We start from the raw sequence: 22,136 nt of genomic DNA, 5'->3' as shown, positions 1-22,136 counted from the left end.
ACCAAATGCCTTCGGAATTTCCGAAGGCATTTGCGAAATTTGAAGACCTGGATATAACTTTGGGTACATACAGTTGCTAGTTACATATTATTTTTTATTGTTGCCCCACTTTGAGCCCATGGCTAGCTACGCCCATGACTGAACCGATTACAATGAAAGTTGGTATGTAGCTGAAGACCCAGAATAACACATAGGCTACTTTTTATCCCGAAAATAATATAGGAACGGGAACTACACGGGCTTTTCTTGGAAAAATCAGGCGGAAAGCTAAGTAGGTACCTATTATTCTTAAAAAAAAGACATTTTTGAAATCTGTTTTTCATATATTTTCAATTGATTTAAGACCAAATCTAGCTAAAAGCTACAATTTAAAATATTGTAAATAATATTGTAAAGAATAGAAAAATATCGATACTGGCAAGATTCGAACCCGCGTCTTTCGCCATACCGGGACAACGCCTAACCCCTCGGTCACCCGTGATCTCTCCTGAACGATCATTTAAATGATAATATTAATGAATTTTCATTCTCATTTATATTGGAAAAACAAAAATTGAGAAATTTTAAAGAATCGAAAAAATTCATCACGAGGCGGGATTCGAACCCGCGTATATTTGCTAGTGCAATAACTTATTTTATTTATGAATCATTTTAGCTAACTAAAACTTATAACTATTATTCATTTCATGCTTAAAAATCTTATCATTTTTATGCATTTCAAAACGAAGGAAGCAAGTATACGAATAAAACAAATTTCTTCTCTTATTATTTTATTTAAAATGGCCACTGTTGTAAAAAATATATAAACAAAAATGTATCTACCGCGCAACGTCATTATTTATCTTAAATCTAATAATTACGGTTTTATGTGAAATAATTGTTAATTAAAAAAAAAACAGTATTACAAAAATACTTTCAAAAATATTCCGGACTATATCCCACCATTCATTTTTGTACTTCTGTTACTTTTCACCGTTATTTCCAGTCGCAGTTATCACTGTTACAAATAACAGCTATTATTGCAAAAAATCACAGTGATTTCCAACTGTTATTTCTTAACAAAATTTCACATACAACCCGTGTACGAAATTTTACTCTATAAGTTTGAAAAAACCGAACCACAAACAAAAATCTTTTGGAAAAATAAGTCATAGAGTAAAATTCGTTTATATCTTTCTTTACATTTTTTCACAGCTTTGGTGTGTATGTAGCGTATATAATATATAATTTTTTCCCATAAAAATGGATACACGATCTAATTTAATCCAATTTGCTTGATAAAACCAACATTTTTAATTAAATTTAAGTAGTCAATTTCGTATTTATTAAAAAAAATTATCATTGTCACGCGAGACAAAACTCAAAAGGAAAAAAAACAGTCCCTTTATTATTTTTTACATCAAACAGAACAATAAAAACCGTGTATCCGCATCAGAAATTAAAAAAAAAATCGAAGAAAAAAATTCCACTTTCCCGCCATTTCTCTAGTCTATGGTATGTTATTTTACGAAAAATAAAAGCTAGCGATAGTTCTAAGATGTGCGCACATTGTACTTACATATTTATATTATTATTAAATGATTTTTTTTTTATTAAAAAATGCGAAATAATTCGGAAAACAACATAACAGCACCAGATAAATATGGCGGCTATCTAATTTCTTGCACTTTTTATGTATTTTTCTGCTATCTGTCTGTTCGTCACAAGAATTTATATTGAGAGTCGTAATCGTTGTAGTAATAATTTAATAATGTTGGTATGCAGTTTTAACGTACCTTGCAAATCGCGAAAAATCTATTTTTTACTATTTTTTTTAATCGATACTGTAGTATTTGAGTATAAAATAATAGAAATTAAATAAAATATTGAAATATTTTCTTTACAAATAATATATTTAGATGGCAAGATGCACATTATATACAGGGTGTCCCACTGTTGGTATACTAAGCTCAAAGGAGGTTATAGTTTTGCATACGCTGAGTACGTAAAAAATAATTTATAAAATTCCAGACGCATTTTTCATATACAAATTGCTCACATTAGAGAATAAGAATATATGCCAGCTACGCGAAACTAGGATAGAAAACATGGATTTTCAGGAAAAATTTAGCGAAAAATTTTTGACGTAATTTTGTTGTTTAAGTATTTTTTACGTGATCAGTGTATGCAAAACTACAAGGCCCTTCGCGCTTAGTATACCAATAGTGGGACACCCTGTGTAAAAAAAAATGTTCCATTTAAATAATGTCATAAATAATATAAATAATTGAAAATAGATAGCGCCATATAAAATTGCATATACATAAAATAAAACAAAAAACAAAATCCGAAAATGTTATAACGCAGCTAAACTTTGGCAAGATTTCCATACAAAATTTTGACTTCACTTGTGACAACGTAAAAATTACTTAAATCTAAATATTATTTTTTACATTATATTATTACGATTTTCACGTAAATTCGATAAAATATCACCACCACTAGCTCCGCACTAAACCTTCCGATTTACAAGTCGCATCACTATCGGCACAGCACTATTCGATGTGCACAATATCAAAGATACGAAAAAGAACCTTTAAAAAAAGAGTGTGTGTGCCGAGCACACGTGTCAGAAGTAAAACTTCTTTGGCAAGATTTAAAGATACCAAAAGCGTCGCTCTACTCCATGACGTGACGGTAATGCCATGACACGATCATGAAATTTTACTCTCAATGCGCCTATAGAAGTTTCAATTCAAAAGTATCTCATCTTATAGATCTTTATAACATCTTTTCCGATGAAAATTATGTGTCATTAATAATGCTGTGCCAAAAATGATGTTAGATAAACCTTAATTCTATTGATAATGGTAACTATACTTAAACGACAAAATAATTCAAGATTAACAAACAAAAAGAAAAACAAAAATATAATATATATTATTACAATGCGTGTAAACGAATAATTTTTAATCTGTGCACGATATAATATTCATTCTTTTTTGACACTGATAGCTGTCAATGTCAAATTGCCGCCAAAATATTGCCCCGTTGTTTTTTTGGCATAATAATAAATGGACATAATGATAAAAGAATTACATGTATTATTAACTCTATTTAATTCTTGAAGTTTTAATTAAAAAACTAAGAAGAACACTATGGAATTGTAACTGTTTTTTACACAAAGAAAAATTAAAAACTTTATTTTTCAACTTGCAAATCAGCCTTTATGATTTAAACGGAACTTTTAGAGCTAGCGCGCAAGAGCAACTTTTGTATCCGCAACTATTTAGTCTCTCCCATCAACTCTATGGCCTAGTAAGAAAGTGCGCGCACGTAGCGACGCAACTCCCCATAGAGTTGATGGGAGAGACTAAATAGTTGCGGATAAAGTTGCTCTTGTGCGCTAGCTCTTAGAAACAATTATTATTAGAAAACACAATACTCTTGTAAAATATAGTTAATCCCGTTCGTCCATTTATTATTATGCCAATAAAAATTAAAATTAAAAAAATATACACACATTAAAAATCTGTATAGATAGGTATGTGAGAAATCATGCCATCTCTCTCTTACACATAAAAATTCGATTCGTTAGAGTGGGACATCAAATACGTTCACCTTTACATAAATAAAAAACCCCTTAATTTTACGCAAATAAATGTACCTCCAAATTTTTCTTACATAATTTTAATAGTTGCCAAAATAACTTACCTAGTGACTAAAATTATGTTGTCCCTGTCTCTAACGGTGATGTTCATATGTTAGAGCGAGATAGCGTGATTATTGATAATTTCATAATATACGTCATTTAACGAAACAGAAAATAATATAAATAAAAAAACTATATCCATGATTTTTAAGTTATGGTCGCGGCCAGAAAGATACGAAATATATTTTAAGTTTATTTATATAATCAAATTATTAGGCCCTCGATAGACGACAAAAAATAGGAATTTAAAGAAAAATAGATTTTTTTTTCGAAATCGCATCACTATCGGTCCATCATTTCCGGCCGCGACCGAACATACAAATTGATCCCAAATATATTTACAATCTATCCAAAGTATAATATATCACACGAAATAAAAACTACCATAGAGATTTGTCATTGCGAGAGATAATAATATATTGTTAATTGATATTAGGGCGGTAGAAAACAAGTATTTACCGATTTTTTGTTTAAAATTACAAAAAAATATTAATTTTTTACGCAAAACTCAGTTGTGTATTTATTGTGACATAAAAATAAAGATAAATTTTCCCGATTTTTTATCTTGCAGACAATAAATAAAGATATTCGTGTTAATTCTTTAAAAAAATATAACAATATTTTTGTTCAATTGTAAAAAAATCAAAATACATGTATTTAAATTGACGTATTTTAAAGCGCGATTTCTTTAAAACAACCACCTTTGAAAACCGTTTAATTTCAAAAGTAAACAATTAAATATATCTGTTTTTCATAATCAAAATTCGTATCTATAAAGAGAAAAAAATCATGATTTAAATCGGCAAAAGAAATTATTCAACCGCCCTAATAAAATGTATGTTAAATCTAATATATTCAAAACGGAATGACTCTCATTGGAGGATTCTTGTTATATCCTGAAAAAAAAAAACAACATTTAAAAACAATAAAAGAGCGTGTGTGCCGAGCACACGTGTCAGAAGTGAAACTACTTTGGCAAGATTCAAAGATACCTAAATCGTCGCATTACTCCATGATGTGACGGTATTGCTATGACGCGACCTTGCAATTTTACTCTCAACGCGTCTAAAGAAGTTTCACTTCAAAAATATCTTTACTTTTTCATTCATGTAAGAACCATAAAAAAAAACTAGACACACAATCACGTTCAAAAAATGTCCTCATCAAAACTCTGCCTACGCGTGTAGACAGAGTTTTCTAATGAGCGATACAATACACATTGAACATTACTGCCACGTAATAAGGTGTTAATTTCAATGAATGTTTTATACAACGCCGCTCGGACATTTTTGAGACCTTTTAATAGGCGATTGTAAGTCCCGTTGTTTATAGTAGTGAAATTTTAAGTTAGTTAACGTATAAACTGAATTTTTAAATGGACACCAATAAAATATTATATGAATGATACTATTATATTGATGTTTACTGAGTCAGTTAAAAAAATCAGAATGTAAATGTTTATTTTTATAACTTTATAAACTTTACCACAAAACAATTTAAGCACAGTCTAACTTTAAACCAGGGATCTGTCACTTTAATAGTTGTCTATGTGAAATACGACAAAACCAGATTAAAGAGAACCCGAGCTTAAAGTTAAACCCTGTCTAAAGTTTTTTTGTAGTAAGACAGATAACTTTTTAAGAGTTGTTGTGTTCAGTGTGAGTTTGAGTTAGGTTTGAGTACACTTATCTATACAACAGTGATGTGAATAATTTGGTTTTCAGTTAATCTTTTAACATACAAGTTTAAGTTGTTTACCTATTTAAAAGTTTCAATGGGCTTTAACAAAATAATGTCTTTGAGTGTGAGTTTGAGTTAGATTTTATTACACTCATATTAATGCAACAGTTGCATGATGTTTTCAGTGATTTAGATTGTAAAAGTTTTCTGTCTTTAAGTCAGATTGTGAGCCGATTGTAAGTTTGATGCGATTTGAGTTAATTTTGTGCGATTTGAGTAGCGTGTTAAGTTTGAGTTAGGTTTATTATCACTCACTTCATGTCTATTTAACATGCAGTTTGTAATTTTAAACTGAGTGAGTTTTTAGTTGAGTGTGAGTTTGAGTAAGACTTGAGTGCACTCACCTCATATCTATGTAACGCATGCGGCGCCGGGTAGTGGTTGGTGTCACTGTAGAAAAATGGCCTCTTCATTGTGTTCTGCCCTGAAAATAATCATCTATTACATGATTTTTGGCATAGCCGTTCGGTGTGTTACGTGCAAACGTACATAAAAATACTATACAAAAAATATTTAGCCGTAATACGGACGGATCGAAAATACTATCTTATCTATACGAATCTATATTAATACAATATTATATACTAGCTCTGCTCTGCGGTTTTACTCGCATTGCTCCACTCCTGTTGGTCTTAGCGTGATGATATATAGCCTATAGCCTTCCTCGATAAATGGGCTATCAAACAGTGAAAGAATTCTTCAAATAGGATGCGTGGTTTAGTTTGAACGCGCTAATATCATAAACCACATTTCCGATTAGAAAAATTATTTCGGTATTCAATAGCCCATTTATCGAGGAAGGCTATAGACTATATATTATCACGCTAAGACCAGCAGGAGAGGAGCAATGCGGGTAAAACCGCACAGCATAGCTAATAGCACAGAGGCCATTTTCTTTTTATTTGGACACAGGTAATAATGAATAAAACCAAGATTAAAATCCGTTAAAGTTTTAGTAACAATATCTATAAATATATTTTTTAAGAATAGAAAAAAAAATCGAAGTCATATTCTTAAAAAAAATCTCATTTTTAATTTGATTTACTTTAAAACTAAATATAAAACATAATTTATTTATTTGTTTTAATATTAAATTTGGATACTCACACAGCTGTGTGTGCGCGGCTAGCGCGTTTTGTTTGGCTATCAGCAGCTCGGGACCGGGTCTGCCGTATGCGCCATCTTTAATAAATAAATATATATAATTAATATAATTCTAATTAATATTGTCCGAGCGGCGTTGTATAAAACATTCATTGAAATTAACACCTTATTACGTGGCAGTAATGTTCAAAGTGTATTGTATCGCTCATTAGCAAACTCTGCCTTATACACGCGTGGGCAGAGTTTTGATGTGGACACTTTTTTTTGTTTATGAGTCTTACTTTTTAGTGTATTTCAATGCAAACATTATAAATACAATATAAACGTCTGTAAAAACTATGCATTCATTAAGCATCCTACTTATATTATAAATGCGAAAGTTTGTGGGGATGTGTGTGTGTTACTCTTTCACGCAAATAATACTGAACCGATCACAATGAAATTTAGCACACATATAGAGGGTAACTTGGATTAACACATAGGATAGGTTTTATCCCGAAAATCGCACGGGAACGGGAACTATGCGGGTTTTTCTTTGAAAACGCGGGCGAAGCCGCGGCAGAAAGCTTAGTAGTACAATAAATCTATAAAATCCTGTATTTTTATTCTTTATGAGGAATTCCGAATCGTTGGTAAATGTTAAAATATTTTATGACGATTCGAAAGTGCTTCTAAAAGAAGTCTTAATTGAATAAATAAATGTTCGAGTTTGAGTTCGAAATTCTCAATACCTACTTGTTTGTTTTCATTGTTGAGTTTCTTTTCAACTTTCATAATACCTAAATAATTTCATTTTTTTTTATTAAAGCTTATATTACCGCCCGCGGCTTCGCCCGCATTGTCTCAAACCTAAAAAATTATACACAAAAACCCTCCTATTGAATCACTCTATCTATTAAAAAAAATTGCATCAAAATCCGTTCCGTAGTTTTAAAGATTTAAGCATACAAAGGGACATAGGGACAGAGAAAGCGACTTTGTTTTATACTATGTAGTGAAGCTTAAATTACAGCCAATCTTGTGTATTAGCTTAAAAAACTTACCATTGACATTATTTTGTTCGCCCGTGAAGTATGGACTGTTCTGCGAATGCATTATTTCGTGACCTGAAAATACATGCTATTATATAAGTTTTTTATTTAAATGTGTATTTGCAAACGCAAAAAATCAATTACTCATGAACGGCTGTAGTGATTTGAATGAAATCTGACTTAAAGCGTGATATAGGAAGAATAAATGGATAAAAAAGAGAGATACATTTCACAAAAAAATATCGAAAAATTTACGATTTCAAATATGTATTTAATATTTATAATTTTATAATTAAGGATCTCCCAGTAAATATATTTAAGAAGAAACTGACGAAATGGTTAATGGAGAAACAATTTTATGATATTCAAGAACTTATTACATTGCGGAATCTGTGAAGGAATTAGTGACGTTTAACAATAGTGACGCGAAGAATTTGTGTAGTGTTGGTGTAGTGTAATTTAATAAACTTATTTCCATTTAAATATTTGCACACCCAAATAGTGGGTAGAATGTATTAGCGCCTTAATATTGTAACAACACCTTTTTTGTAACTACATTCTTGTAAATAAATGAAATTTGAATTTGAATAAAAACTCAAAAAAGTTATATGTACTTATTTTACCTTTCATCTATTCAATTTAGACATTCGTTTCAAATATGTACTTAATAAAAACTCAAATAAAAAATGATCTTTTATAATACCTACTTATTTTATCTCTCATCTATTCAATTTAGATTTTCCTAACTGTAGAACAATAATCGTATTACACTATTAAAAACAAAAAAATCACCAAAAAATCCCTAAAAAACATCTTTTTTTTTTACAAAAAACCTCTAAAAATACTCACCATTATTATTAACAACGTCCGGCTCTTGTTTTACCGTTTGCGACATATCTTCGACGAGTCTCTGTTGCTCTATGAGCCTCCTCTGTTCGTCGTATAGCGTTTGACCTGTAAGAGTTTCATCGGAATTGGTAGAGCCGTTCGTGGTATGTGGACGTATAGAATAATATTAGTGAGTGGATTGATAAATCAATTGTAATTGGTATAACTGTCAGTATAAACAAACATGAAAAAATACAGCGTTTACGAAATATATTTTTTGTGACTGATTATTATAATTATATCCGTAACGGCTGGATCGATTTTGACGGGACTTTCAGACAGATAGCCAATGTAATAAGGAGTGATTAAAGGTTTTTTACTTCCAATAATATGCGAGGATAGCAAAGTTTTGTTTTTTATTTGTTTGTAAATAACCAATAGTATGGCTTCAAACGCTAAACGCTTCAAACTTCAAACTAAATGAAGCGATATGATTGGTTATTTACAAACAAATTCCTCGCAACACATCCTGTTACATTATTGGTGGAAACTAAGGCTACTTTTTATTCTGATATTTTAAAAGGATTAGGAACGCTGGTTGCAGCTAGTAAATAAATACAACTTATAAAACTTACTAGCTTTCCGCCCGCGGCTTCGCCTGCTTTTTGAATGAAAAACCCGCATTGTTCCCGTTCCCGTGCGATTTCCGGGATGAAACCTATCCTATGTGTTAATCCAAGTTACCATCTATGTGTGTGCTAAATGTCATTGTAATCGGTTCAGTTGTATTTGCGTGAAAGAGTAACAAACACACACACACACACACATCCTCACAAACTTTCGCATTTATACTATTTGTAGGATATATGGGGCATTACACGCGAAGCGAACTCAGATTTCGGTTATATTCTAGTATGTTACACCTGTATACATCCTCGGTATGTATACGAAATATTTTTGCATTTAGAAGCTTAGTTTTCACAATAAAGGTACTTGAAGATGTCAGTTAGAGGCATGTGCTACTTCAAATGTAGTTATCAGTTCAAGAAAATTAATTTTAAGCTATTGCATAGCTTTTATCGCGGGCCTTGAGCGCGGGGACCGAATCGAGAAATTCCGTAACGAAAAAACCTCACGCTCCCCACGGGGACGGGCGGAGGTGTGGCTTGAAGGCATAGCATGCAATAGCGCAACCGCCCCAGTCCCCGAGTGACACACGTATTTATAAATAAATTGATGACTGAATAATAAATGACATTAAAAAATCTCATATATTACTTACCACCCGTCTCCTTACTCCGTTCAAACACAAATTTCTCGTCCTCATTGGGAAAATCAATCTCTCTCTTTATATGATTCTCGTCGAAGAAATTCTGATTCTCATTGGTCCTGTGTTGATCTTGCAGCAATTGCAGATTCTGTTGTTGGTTCCTTAACATTTCTACGCTATCCTGATAGTAATAGTCATATTCGACTTTCTGGTATTCCATCCCTTTCATCCCCATGTTTTTTTGCATTCCATCCTTATTTAGTTCTAGCGTTTTGTCATACGAATTGTTTTTTTCAAAGCTATCTTTTTCGTATTGTACATTCTGTGTCTTTTGGTATTCTCCGCATTTGTATTCCATCTTTTCCGGCTTTTGATATTCCAAATTGTTCGGAATTTCCATTCTATCCTGCTTCTGGTATTCCAAATTCTTTTGGTATTCCAAATTTTTCTGGATTTCCAAATTTTTCTGGATTTCCAAATTTTTCTGGATTTCCAATTTTTTTTGCATTTCCATCCTCTCCGTTTTTTCGTATTCCATGTTCTTTTGATATTCCATATTCTTCTGGTATTCCATTTTATCGAAGTTTTTCCGTTCCAAAGCGTATTTTTCCGCCTCTTTATTGTATTCCTCGTTCGTTTGCGGCATGTAATCTTTGTTGTTTTTCATGTATTCGTTCGGATACACCTCGTATTTGTCTGTATCGAAATTGATGGGATTTTCGTCGTCTGTTAGGGGGTCTGTTTGCATGATTGCGTCTTGTTTTTTGGGTTTTTCTACAGTGGACGGTGGTTGGGCTATGGTTTCCACTATTGCGTTGAGGCCTTGTAGACGGTAGGCCAGCTGAAATTTAAGATTATTATTTTATAATAAAATAGTATTATTGTTACCATGATGTCTTATAGCAGTATTATTTCTAGTTTGGAAGGTGATGGCGCTAGACAACCAATATAGCGCTGTTATTTTTTAGACTGGAAATAATACTGTCTTATATCATGGCACGGAGGCTGGTTGACTTGGGATAAAAATTTACACTACAATTTTAATTATACATCTAACTTTTATTTCATTCTATTATTACTCTTGTTGTTTTTTTTTTTTTTTTGTGCTGGCTTTGAGACATTTGAATTGTATAATGTAATCAATAATTAAAGATATTTGCACGCTCAACTACGAGCAGAATGTCTAAGAACCTATAAAATTTGTACCTCAGCTATGTAACTATATTCAGCAAATAAAGACAATTTGAATTTGAATTTGACAGATATTTCAATTTTAAATGCAAAATAAATAAAATAGGTATTAGATGATAGCTTTTTAAATCAGTTCAATAAGATCTGTAACTTTCTCGTGTCACAATGTTAGGTACAATAAAATTAAAAACAGGATAAAAATTATCCTATGTCTATGTGTGTGCTAAATTTCATGAAAATCGGTTCAGCAGTTTTTGCCTGAAGGAGTAACAAATAAACATGCAAACTTTCACATTTATAAAATTATAATATTAGTGTAGATACTCACAATGGAATTCTGTGAGTCGACAATGTTGCCTTTTTCCTGGGAAAAAGCGAGCGGCGTCTGCGTGTGTATCATTGACGTCCATCTTTCTTTTTCGCTGAAATTATTTAAAAATATATTAATTAAGCATAGCTTCTATCGCGGGCCTTGAGCGCGGGGACCGAATCCAGAAATTCCGTAACGAAAAAACCTCACGCTCCCCACTCCGACGGGCGGAGGTGTGGCTTGAAGGCATAGCATGCAATAGCTTTACCGCGGCAGTCCCCGAGTGACACACGGCGTTTTTTTATTTATTTATTTGCCAAATTTCATCGAAATCGGTCCTATAGTTTATGCATAAAAACAATATTATATACATACATACAAACCTTTCCTCTTTATAATATTAGTATAGATTACCCTTTTTTAAGTCGGTTAACTCACCACACACTATCATCTTTCTTTGCCTCCTTGTATTTGACCGTGCGACTCTTCCTAATAACCATGACTGTGCCGTCTGGGTTCAGTTTGGGCAGGTTCTGGCTTGGTACTGCGTCTTTGCTTAATGTCTTCCATTGCCCTGTAAAAATATATACTTTATTTATATATGTTTGCTATTACATTGTCATTAGGGGCCACAGAAAATCAGTGGCACGAATGGTTTTATTATCATTCGTGCAGAATACTGAATTGGTCCCTTTTGTCAACATGAAAATGCCCAGTACCTTACTTACTTATTGATGATAAATTTAATGTGTGTGTGTGTTTATATTGTGTAAAATCTCATGCTCTGGTGTATTTGTGTTGATGTTGACAATAAACGTTTATTTATTTATTTATTTATTTATTTACATATATAGTACTAGTTTTCAGACCGCAGCTTCACTCGTGTTTAAAAAAATCCGCATATTTCCCGTTCCTGTAGGATTTCCGGGATAAAAAAGTAGCCAATGCCTTTTTCTGGGCCTTCAGCTACCTACATATGAAATTTCATTGTAATCGGTTCAGTAGTATTTGCGTGAAAGAATAACAAACATCTATTATCCATCCATCATCATCATCCTAAACTTTCGCATTTATTATATTAGTAGTTATACGTCGCAGTTTTACCCGCATTGCTCCGCTCCTATTGGTCTTAGCGAAATATGAGCCTTGCTCAGTAAATGAGCTATCTAACATCCAAAGAATTTTTCAAATTGGACCAGTAGTCCCCGAGATTAGCACGTTCAAACAAACTCATCGGCTTTATAATATTATTGTAGATTATTAGATTTTACATCATATCTTCGCTTACCAACAGGCTAGATAGTGGCCCAGCATTTTCATATTGTCCATAAAAATGCATGTAAACATGATTCAAACAAAAAAAAGCACCTAAATTATCTTATCTAACCGGGCACATTTCAAATATAAATAAACACTATCAGCTTTCTTGCGATGATGCGAAATGCTTATCAGATATATTGGTTAGTGATACATAAGACAAATACGTAATATTATTATGTATATGCAATTGATTTCTTATCAAATGCAGGTCAGGATTTTTAATATGTAATATGTATGTTTCGTAAGTATGCAAATATTATAAATAACTAGCGGTCCGCCCCGGCTTCGCCTGTGGTACATATGAAAAATATATGTTGGCCGATTCTCAGATTTACCCGATATGCACAGAAAATTTCATGAGAATCGGTCCAGCCGTTTTGGAGGAGTATGGTAACTAACATTGTGACACGGGAATTTTATATTTAAGATAACGTTAAGAAAACGTTTACGTTTTCTCTCCATAAGAACCACAGTCGTACTTCAAGGAATATTATTAAAAAAAAATTACGAAATTGGTTCAGCCATTCTAGAATTTGGCCTTTAGCAACACATTTGGTGATTCATTTTTATAATATTGAAGTACAAGGATGTTTCTTATAGAAAGAAAACATAGACATGTGCCAGGGGCGAAACCGGGGTGGACAGCTAGTTTTAAATATTTTAAATATTGTATTATTCTGAAAAAAAATCAAACAAGAATATATTGTAAACTAAATTGCATAATTTGAGGAGTCATATTTGTCACTTTACAAAAATTAACACCTACAAGATTTTATTAATACTGTGTGAAGAAATCCAAAATTTTTAACATACATATTACATTTTGTTGTTGTGGTATATATTATGGTGAAATAACAAGTTTTTTTTTTTTTTGTTTTTGTTATTTGAACTACAAACAGGTTAATATAACAGGATATGAAAATATATCAAATTTACATTACTTAGTACTATTATAGAACAAATTTTAATATTTAACTCAAGAAATGGCAGCCACCTTAGTGCCATACTGCGCTGTGATTGGTCGAAATAGACTTGCCTGAGTTTGATAAACCACTGTCGACGGACATACCGGAGTTTGAAAAAAAAAATTTACTTTAAACCTTATTTTAATAGAGATATGATTGACTTACCTAAATTTGAAAAGTAGAGACTGGTTTAGTCTTAAAATTCAAAATTGGCGCCATTATCTCAATTTTGGCGGGGAGTGGACTTACCGGAGTTTGATATGTATCAACTCATATTATATTAACTGCGCCCCGCGGTTTCACCCACATTGCTCTGCGCCTGTGTTGGTCTTAGTGTGATGATATATAGCCTATAGCTTTCATCAATAAATGGGCTATGTAACACTGAAAGAATTTTTCAAAATGGACAAGTAGTTCCTGAGATTAGCTCATTCAAACAAAGAAACAAACTCTTCAGCTTTATAATATTAACATAGATAGATAACTATTTCAGAATTTTCCATATAAATATCAAATTGATTGAAATATCTTAACAATACTAAAAATAAATCAAGAGTTTCTATAATAGCATTTTTAGACACAGATATGTATAAAAATAAATTATCTCTAAAAGACACAAGTTAAGATCAAATTTTATTTATTTTTTGTATAATCTAAACTTAATATTATAAAGCTGAAGAGTTTGTTTGTTTGAACGCGCTTATTTCGGGAACTACTGGTCTGATTTGAATAATTCTTTCAGTGTTCGATAGCCCATTTATTGAGGAAGGCTTTAGGCTATATATCATCACGCTCAGACAAACAGAAGCGGAGCCACGCGGGTAAAACCGCAGAGCGCAGCTAGTATTTTATAAGATTGCCTTGTTTTGATTCTTTGGCCTAAACATCAAACATAATACAAAACACACCAAACAACTAAACTGATCATTATAATTTGCATATGATGTAATAGAACAAATGCAGGAAAAGCCATTGCAATTATATTCAAATTTCTGGCTAATTTAATTACTTAATTGCGGCACCGAAAACTTTAATATCATTGTTCTAAAGTTATTTCATTAAAGTTAAAAGTTAACAGAATATAATCACTATAAAATGTTATTATCAACTTTTCCTGTACAATAACTCAGATGGGAAATCCCCTGGCAAATATATAACACTTTGCATGCAAAATTATATTTATATCTAGAAATTACTTCGAAATAACATCATAAAATTCTTCTCTACAAGTGAATTTGTATCTTACAATATCAATAATTACTTATTCCAATTGGAATCTATTTAAACGAAAAAAACAAGCGGAGACTAATAAAAGTCAAACGTACAAAATTAAAGGGCGAATTTTTTATAATAAACGTACAGCGTCGATTCAATGTCAAATATTTTGCTGCACAAAAAATGCGATTGCACATGACTCACGCTTCCTGTGCAAGTGAAAACTTATTAAAGAAACATTAAAATAAACTAACCAGATGAGGAAAAACCCAAATACCTTTATTCTTACCCATTGCAGTGACGTTATAATCGGCCTGTGTAAAATGCAGACTGCATACTTTCGAGTATTTGGTATACGGCTTTCCACGCTTCAATATTATATTCCATTTGTCTGCCATTGTCTCGTCGCGGGGGAAACGGTGGAATTTCACATTCTTCGTTTTGCCGGCGAGCGATGTACATTGTGGTACAGTACAATAATAACCCATGTCCAAACACCTTTGTTTTGATTAGCACAACCTTGCAAATAAACCTCTTCCGAACGCTGTCATACAATAAACACAAGGACACGGTGTCCGGCGCTCCGTCAAAACTTATAAATTGTGGCAAAAGTTTTCACGTTTATTAAAATCGGAATCATCACACTGCAGCCTTGAAATATTTGACATGTATTCACCTTTTTTCCCTTCCCCACTTTTTCAGAATAAATGGCTGACTTTTTTCATAGATTACAGAATCAAAATTTTCACAGATTCAATTATACATTATCAGATAGCTGATAGTCTATGTTTCTGTGATCAACGTGATCAGAATGTGGATAACATGTAAAAAATCTACAAAATTATTGACATGTACTAAATCTACCAAAATCTACACAACATTATGGAATTGACACCAACTTTTTTGACCAAGCTTAGTGACCAAGGCATCAAATTTGTATGTAAATGATATTATTTTTACTTCTCAATAATCAATTATTAGCCTAGCATTCAACTAATAATATGTCGTTTATAAACTTTATCTTTCAAAGGATGAAAAGATGAAAAAGAATTCAGGTATTCTTTTTTTGAATATTGAAACTGGCAACTCTTGTAATTTTAATAATCTGTGTCAGTAAATAAAAGCGGTTTGTTTTTTTTTATCAATCATGTCGGCAGATTATTTGTGTTTACACGAAACATTATTTATTTTTATCAAAAATACCATAATACTGTTGTAAAGTTTATGTAAAATAAAATCTAGATATGTTATCCGGTGATTTACGAAGCTTAAGGAGATAGCAAAATGCCTTATTATTGCACAGTGCCGCGATGTACGTCAATGGCAGGAAAAGCCAAAAATGTTTCTTTTCACCAGTTTCCTAGAGACGAGGGATTAGCAAAATTATGGAATGAAGTGTTGAAAAGAGGAAAACCGTATACAAAATATTCAAAAGTGTGTAGCCTACATTTTAAACCGGATGATTATACTATAACAAGTGGTCAGAAAAACAAAGGTAAATAAACACGCACGTTGTATTTTTATGAGGATCTTTAAGATAATTACGTTGTAGGATACAATGATTGAAATGGCGCAAAATAATTACTTTTAATTTACATTCTATTTAGATAAACTTGATCATAACAGTTTTAGAAGCAAAACATTAGAAGAAATCCTACCAGCACCCTAAATGATAATTCAAGGTGTCATAAATAAAACCTATACACTTTTACCACCTACTTACAAACTTTATCTATTGATATTTTCATTTTTCTGAGTTGTATAATGCCGGGTCCAGACTGGTGAAACGTAACATGCAATGTAACATTCTGCCTTTCATTGCATGTTCGCTGCAAGCGTGGACGCATAGCGCGCTCTACCGCTAACGCACATTCACTACGAACCTCCCGAGTCCCGTATTCGTGTTCCTTGCCCCTTTGTGTTCGTCGAAAAACCGACAAATACCGAAAATAGAATTTGAATTCGTTTACATAATATTCTAAAATCTGACTTGGCTATTGCTATACACTATAAAAGTGTTCTGTATGTTCTATATATGTTTAATTAATAATCTTCTCTATCATGTAGGTATCACAAACTCATTCAACTACAAAGAAAAATCATCAAATCAAATCAAAAAGAGATAATTTTACATTTATGTATTGAATATAATTCAATTATCAGTACAAAATATCACAATTGCACATCAAACTTGTATACTGTTTGCAATATAACTGAAAACATAGCTGTTTAAACGTACATAGCAAATAAAACAATTGTTTTAGATTTGCGTCTAGTTATAACGCCATTCTCTCTCCATAGTATTGTATGAATACAATATTGTAACGATGGAAAACAACCTTTTTGTAAAAATATCCAATTCAACAAAAAGGTTGTGTTCCATCGTTACAATATTGTATTCACTGAAAAGTGTTTCATATTGGTTGAGATGGTTGTTAATCATCTCAATAGATGGTGCGCGGTGTGTCCCTTAGACACATAAAGCTGAAAGAATAGAATAAATTCGATGCGGGTTCAAGTACCGCGTCATGATCGAACTTTTTCTATTCTTTATTAATTTATAAATGCATGAATGCATTTACCAGGAGGTTATCAAACCCGTTTAGTTTCATGCGATCCCTACAAATTTTCAAAAATGTTAACATTTTGTGATTAATGTAGGTTGTAAAATTATCTTAGGGATATTTTTTAGTTTTACCAGTAAAATAAATTATTATTCATTATTTGCAGGTCAATGGAGAACGCTCAGAAAAGATGCAGTGCCATCACAGAATCTACCGTCAGAGTCGCCAAGTGAGGAGTGGCAACGACGCAACTCAGCTACATGGCCGGCCACTTTGAATGTCGATACTAGTGTGAGTATATTATAACTAGCTGTGCTCCGCGGTTTTACTCGCAGTGCTCCGCTCCTGTTGGGCTTAGCGAGATTATATATATCCTATAGCCTTCCTCGATGTATTGACTTTCTAACACTGAAAGTATTTTTCAAATTGGACCAGTAGTTCCGGAGATTACCGCGTTCAAACAAACAAACTCTTCGCCCGCGGCTTCGCCCGCTTTGTCAATAACCTAATAAATTATCCCAAACATTCCTCTTGAATCACTATCTATTAAAAAAAACCGCATCAAAATCAGTTGCGTAGTTTTAAAGATTTAAGCATACATAAAGATTTAAGCATACATAGGTATAAAAGGACAGGGAAAGCGACTTTGTTTTATGTTATGTAGTGATTATTATAATATTATGCATTGTCAGACGTAACTTTTGATTTAATATTTTGTGGATGAATAGTTGTCACTATTTCCTTTCCGAACATGCTTATCTGTCGAATACTATAAAATACCGCCTTCCTTTGACTCGTGGCATTCGTTATGAATGGCGCTCAGACGTTGTTTATACGACGTTTGACCCAACTACCCTCACTTTGTTAATAGTCGTTAACTTGCTGTAATTTGTTATCAACTGTCTACATCAATTAGTTGTGTAGAATCACAGTACATTTTTTAACCGACTTCAAAAAAAAAGGAGGAGGTTATCAATTCGGCCGGTATGTTTTTTTTTTATGTATGTACACCGATTACTCCGAGGTTTCTGAACCGATTTACGTGATTCTTTTTTTGTTCGATGCGGGATGGTGTCGAATTGGTCCCATAAAAAATTTATTCGGATAGGCTCAGTAGTTTTTTATTTTATGAGCATTTTTGTCTGTATTTGTAAATGTTGCAAGTGCAAGTTTGAAGTCGGATGTTTTTAACGCAGTTATCACTTGTATTACATTCAAACTAATATTTAACCCAGCCTCCTTGTACATTTCTAAAAGCATTATTATTTATAGATGCACCATCAGATGGCGCAAGCTATCTACGTGCAGACAATGTTAGCGATGCAAGCCGCTGGCATTACAGATACTGGAATGAATGCAGTCAATATAGGTGAGTAGTAAATACAATTATATTTTGTGTAAAATAACCTTTATAGAACATACTTGTTAAGTTAAGGTCCAAGATGTTGTACAAAAACTACCAATAATATATTATGAAAACAACTTGATAATAAAAAAGTGCGTGTGCCGAGCACACGTGTCAGAAGTGAAACTTCTTCGGCAAGATTCAATGATAACAAAATCGTCACCTGGCGTGACGGTATTGACATGACGCGACCCTAAATGATATTTCTGAACACGTCTAAAGAAGGTTCACTTCAAAAAATGTGTTTCTTTTTTTAACTCTGGAATTTGTATTATCCATACTAATATTATTAATGCGAAAGTAACTGTCTGTCTGTCTGCTACTCATTCACGCCTAAACTACTGAACCAATTTGTATGAAATTTGTTATGGAGATATTTTGATAACCGAGAAAGGACATAGGCTACATTTTATTGCGAAATATGTACCACGGGCAAAGCCGGGGCGGACCGCTAGTTTGAAATAAAATAATCATGTGTAAATACATTTAACTGTCAATAATAATTACTTTCGTCGAGTTATATGACATAATATTATGAAAGAGTGAAACATGCAATACAATCTAAAATAATTCTTACATTAAGTTTATAACAAGCCAAATAATTAGAAAATAAGATAATATTGCCAGTATTAAAATCTATAACATCGAGTTTTTATTTCCAGATCAACCGTCACCATCTCAAAACGACACAAGTCATGACGAAACAGACTCAAATCCATCCATACAAACAGAAAATGAACAGACAGACAGAAAAATCATGCCAAATAAAGTAACATATAGATGTCACGAATGTTCCAAATGTTTTAAAGATCCCGACGTTTTATTATTACATCAGAGAACTCACGCGAAATCCGAAATCGCGCCGGGCAACACTGAAATGTTAAAAGCGAACCCTATACTGGCGAATTTGCTTAAAAATGACACGGAAAATGTCAACAAAAACGTTATTAGCATCGAAAATCAGATTATGTCAGCTCTTACTGAGAATATGGCTAATTATTTGCGCAATTTGACGACAATTATGACGGCTGGCAATACTGAATATGCTATAGACAAAGTGGAAAATGCAGATGACTGTCAGTTTAGAAATGACAGCAATGGAGAAGCGAATGACGTCACAGAAACCATAGACTATAAAGAAAATATCACCTCTTCAGACTTTAGCGTAGACAAAAGCGCGGGAAATAAAAGCGCTGACAGTTTTAGTGATATAAATAACGATGTTGCTTATGGTACTGAAAATACAAGTTTTGCTACAGACAATATATTTAAAGGGGAAAGAATAGAAAATGGCGCAAACTGTGATAGTGAAAAGACTTAAAATTTACTTTTGTATAGAAGAATAGAAATATTTTTGTAGGTTTTTCTTGTATTCATATGATCTTATTAGTTTTTAATTGCGCGAATATACATAAAACCATATATTATTCCGATAAAAAGTAAGACTCATAAACAACAAAAAAACTGTCCTCATCAAAACTCAGAGTTTTCTAACGAGCGATACAATACACTTTGAACATTACTGCCACGTAATAAGGTGTTAATTTCAATGAATGTTTTATACAAAGCCGCTCGGACATTTTACATTTTTAGATAATTACTTCCTACTTGGTATTCGCGCAAATACGACATACCCACCTCCTAGTTATTATTTTTTTTTTAATTCCTATATAATATAAACTATATTATATTGCTTATATACATAGTTATTTAGAATAAGCCCTTAATTTTTTAGATTATTTTCATTGAATCGAAAATATTGTGCCGTACTTGGTATTATAATTAAAAAAGACTGCATAATTTTAGTGCTCAAATATAAATTAATAATCGATTAATTAAAATAAAAGAAAATTTCCCACCGAAACTTTATTTAAAAAAAGAATTGACTGATTGAAATTGGATATTCAGAAAAATAAAGTAAGAGAGAAACGACAAGAGTTATTTTTCGTGTTACAGAAAGAGATAGAATGTGTTTATTCATAATGAATGTAAACATAATCAAGAAGATAAACGAAAATTTATATTTGCCGTCTATCATCTATAAAACTTAATTGAGCGGTTGTGCGACGTTGCCGCACCGCACAATAAGCGGATAACGCTCCGCGCTACAAAATCATGGCGAGCGATGGTTGCGACGTTGCCGCACCTTGATTGTATCAACTGAGCGGCAACGGCGCGTTTTGTTTTTAATTTTATGTAAACATTCGTCTTGCAATCGTCATTCGACATAGCAATAAGCCTTAGGCTGGTTGCAGAGCTTGACCGACCATCTGTGCGTACGTCCGCGTCAGTCGCGCTTGTCATATGTATGGAAATTCATAAAACCGTTCATAGCTAGACCGACCATACGTACGCGTATTGTCATGCGTATTAGTGTCATAAACATTGTTTATGCGTATCGTCAGGACCGACGGTACGCACTGATGGTCGGTCAAGCTATGCAACCAGCCTTACTCGAATTACAATTACAATATATTTTTTAACTAGGTCAATATGTATCTCTTCGATAATATGAAAACCGTCAAAATAGAAACCGTATAATATGTATTTACACCAAGTATGATATTATTTTTTTAATAAAAATAAAAGACAGTGCCTTATTCTGTATGTAGATGTAAGTATAAACAGTTTTTCTGTATCTATGAAAAAAGTATACAAATAGGAAATATGCGTATATTAAAAACGTATCTCTTATAGAAAAATATCGTCAAAAATGACTATATTTTTTAAATTACCATTACAAAAGTCTACGAAAAAATAAAAATAAATTCCAAAAATATATTTTTTTTTTTTTACTTTAAGAAAACATGTATATTTCATATTCTACAAAAATTCAGATATTTTTTAAATTCACTATAAATAATTATAGGAAAATCCCGTCCATACTAGAATGTCTTATATAACAGACTTATTGTCGTACATTTTTAAGGCCTATTCAAACTACAACGGTCAGCTGTTCGCTACCGTACTCAGATCGGAACGCGATTAGAGTCTATAATATACTACGTAAGAGATATAAGTGTTTTCCAATTACAGAGCATAATGCGACTCTGTGGCGCACAATGCCGAATTTAAAGGGGAAAAATTAAAATTCTGTCACTGTGTTGCCATCACGCGCATTGCTTGTAAGAGTGCTCGATTGTGCGAAGCGTTGCTGTAGTTGAAACATTCAACGTAAAGCATTATGCCGCATAATGCGCTCTAGTCTATGATATATAAAAAAGCTGGATACGTTACCCGCTCTCTATTTTGGCAAGAAAAAACTCAGCCAAGTGCCCGAGTTTCCCTTAGTCACGCACCATTCAGCGTCGTGGCTGGACGTTCTTTTTTAATTTAATCGGCAGTTGTTATTACGAAGTACATGAGTGAGACATGTATTATGTCTCGTGCGTGAGAGTGAAAGAGAGAACAACTGTATTGGAGATAATGCGTTATTAAGTAGGTATGTATTAATTACGCTGTTTTTTAGTGCAATGATGTTGGCGTATGCCGCGTCTACTAG

General features: G+C 32.6%; 2 protein-coding genes across 6 annotated transcripts; one reads left to right on the top strand and one right to left on the bottom strand.

Annotated features, from left to right (window-relative positions):
* Window positions 1-2,207: 2,207 nt before the first annotated feature.
* On the bottom strand, window positions 2,208-15,389 carry LOC123704301. Of its 5 annotated transcripts, none has more exons than XM_045652624.1 (10): window positions 14,943-15,389; window positions 11,604-11,739; window positions 11,184-11,277; window positions 10,155-10,505; window positions 9,677-10,118; window positions 8,416-8,520; window positions 7,579-7,641; window positions 6,539-6,613; window positions 5,776-5,855; window positions 2,208-4,587 (listed from the first exon to the last, which is right to left on the bottom strand). In XM_045652624.1, exons 1-10 carry the CDS (start codon window positions 15,151-15,153, stop codon window positions 4,564-4,566), a joined length of 1,581 nt encoding a protein of 526 aa, XP_045508580.1. In that variant the 5' UTR covers window positions 15,154-15,389; the 3' UTR covers window positions 2,208-4,563. The 5 variants fall into 5 exon arrangements, 4 of the variants coding, with proteins under 4 accessions (XP_045508580.1, XP_045508581.1, XP_045508578.1 ...); XM_045652625.1 differs by having other exon boundaries at window positions 9,677-10,125; window positions 10,162-10,505; XM_045652622.1 differs by having other exon boundaries at window positions 9,677-10,505.
* Window positions 15,390-15,802: 413 nt separating this feature from the next.
* Window positions 15,803-21,740, top strand: LOC123704454. Its single transcript, XM_045652843.1, has 4 exons — window positions 15,803-16,160; window positions 17,396-17,520; window positions 18,502-18,598; window positions 19,297-21,740. Exons 1-4 carry the CDS (start codon window positions 15,950-15,952, stop codon window positions 19,953-19,955), a joined length of 1,092 nt encoding a protein of 363 aa, XP_045508799.1. The 5' UTR covers window positions 15,803-15,949; the 3' UTR covers window positions 19,956-21,740.
* Window positions 21,741-22,136: the final 396 nt, after the last annotated feature.

Source organism: Colias croceus, chromosome 29 (assembly GCF_905220415.1).
Source record: "Colias croceus chromosome 29, ilColCroc2.1".
Lineage (NCBI taxonomy): Eukaryota > Metazoa > Arthropoda > Insecta > Lepidoptera > Pieridae > Colias > Colias croceus.
Note: the sequence above shows the minus strand (reverse complement) of the source record. Positions and strands in the feature narration are given on the sequence as shown.

Coding starts and splice junctions, on each gene's coding strand:
- LOC123704454 (XM_045652843.1), top strand. CDS start 15,950: ATGCCTTATTATTGCACAGTGCCGCGATGTACGTCAATGGCAGGAAAA. Junction 16,161..17,395: donor AAGTGGTCAGAAAAACAAAG/GTAAATAAACAC, acceptor CATTATTTGCAG/GTCAATGGAGAACGCTCAGA. Junction 17,521..18,501: donor CTTTGAATGTCGATACTAGT/GTGAGTATATTA, acceptor TATTATTTATAG/ATGCACCATCAGATGGCGCA.
- LOC123704301 (XM_045652622.1), bottom strand. CDS start 15,153: ATGGGTTATTATTGTACTGTACCACAATGTACATCGCTCGCCGGCAAA. Junction 11,740..14,942: donor TGCAATGGGTAAGAATAAAG/GTATTTGGGTTT, acceptor ATATTTTTACAG/GGCAATGGAAGACATTAAGC. Junction 10,506..11,183: donor TCGACTCACAGAATTCCATT/GTGAGTATCTAC, acceptor CTTAAATTTCAG/CTGGCCTACCGTCTACAAGG.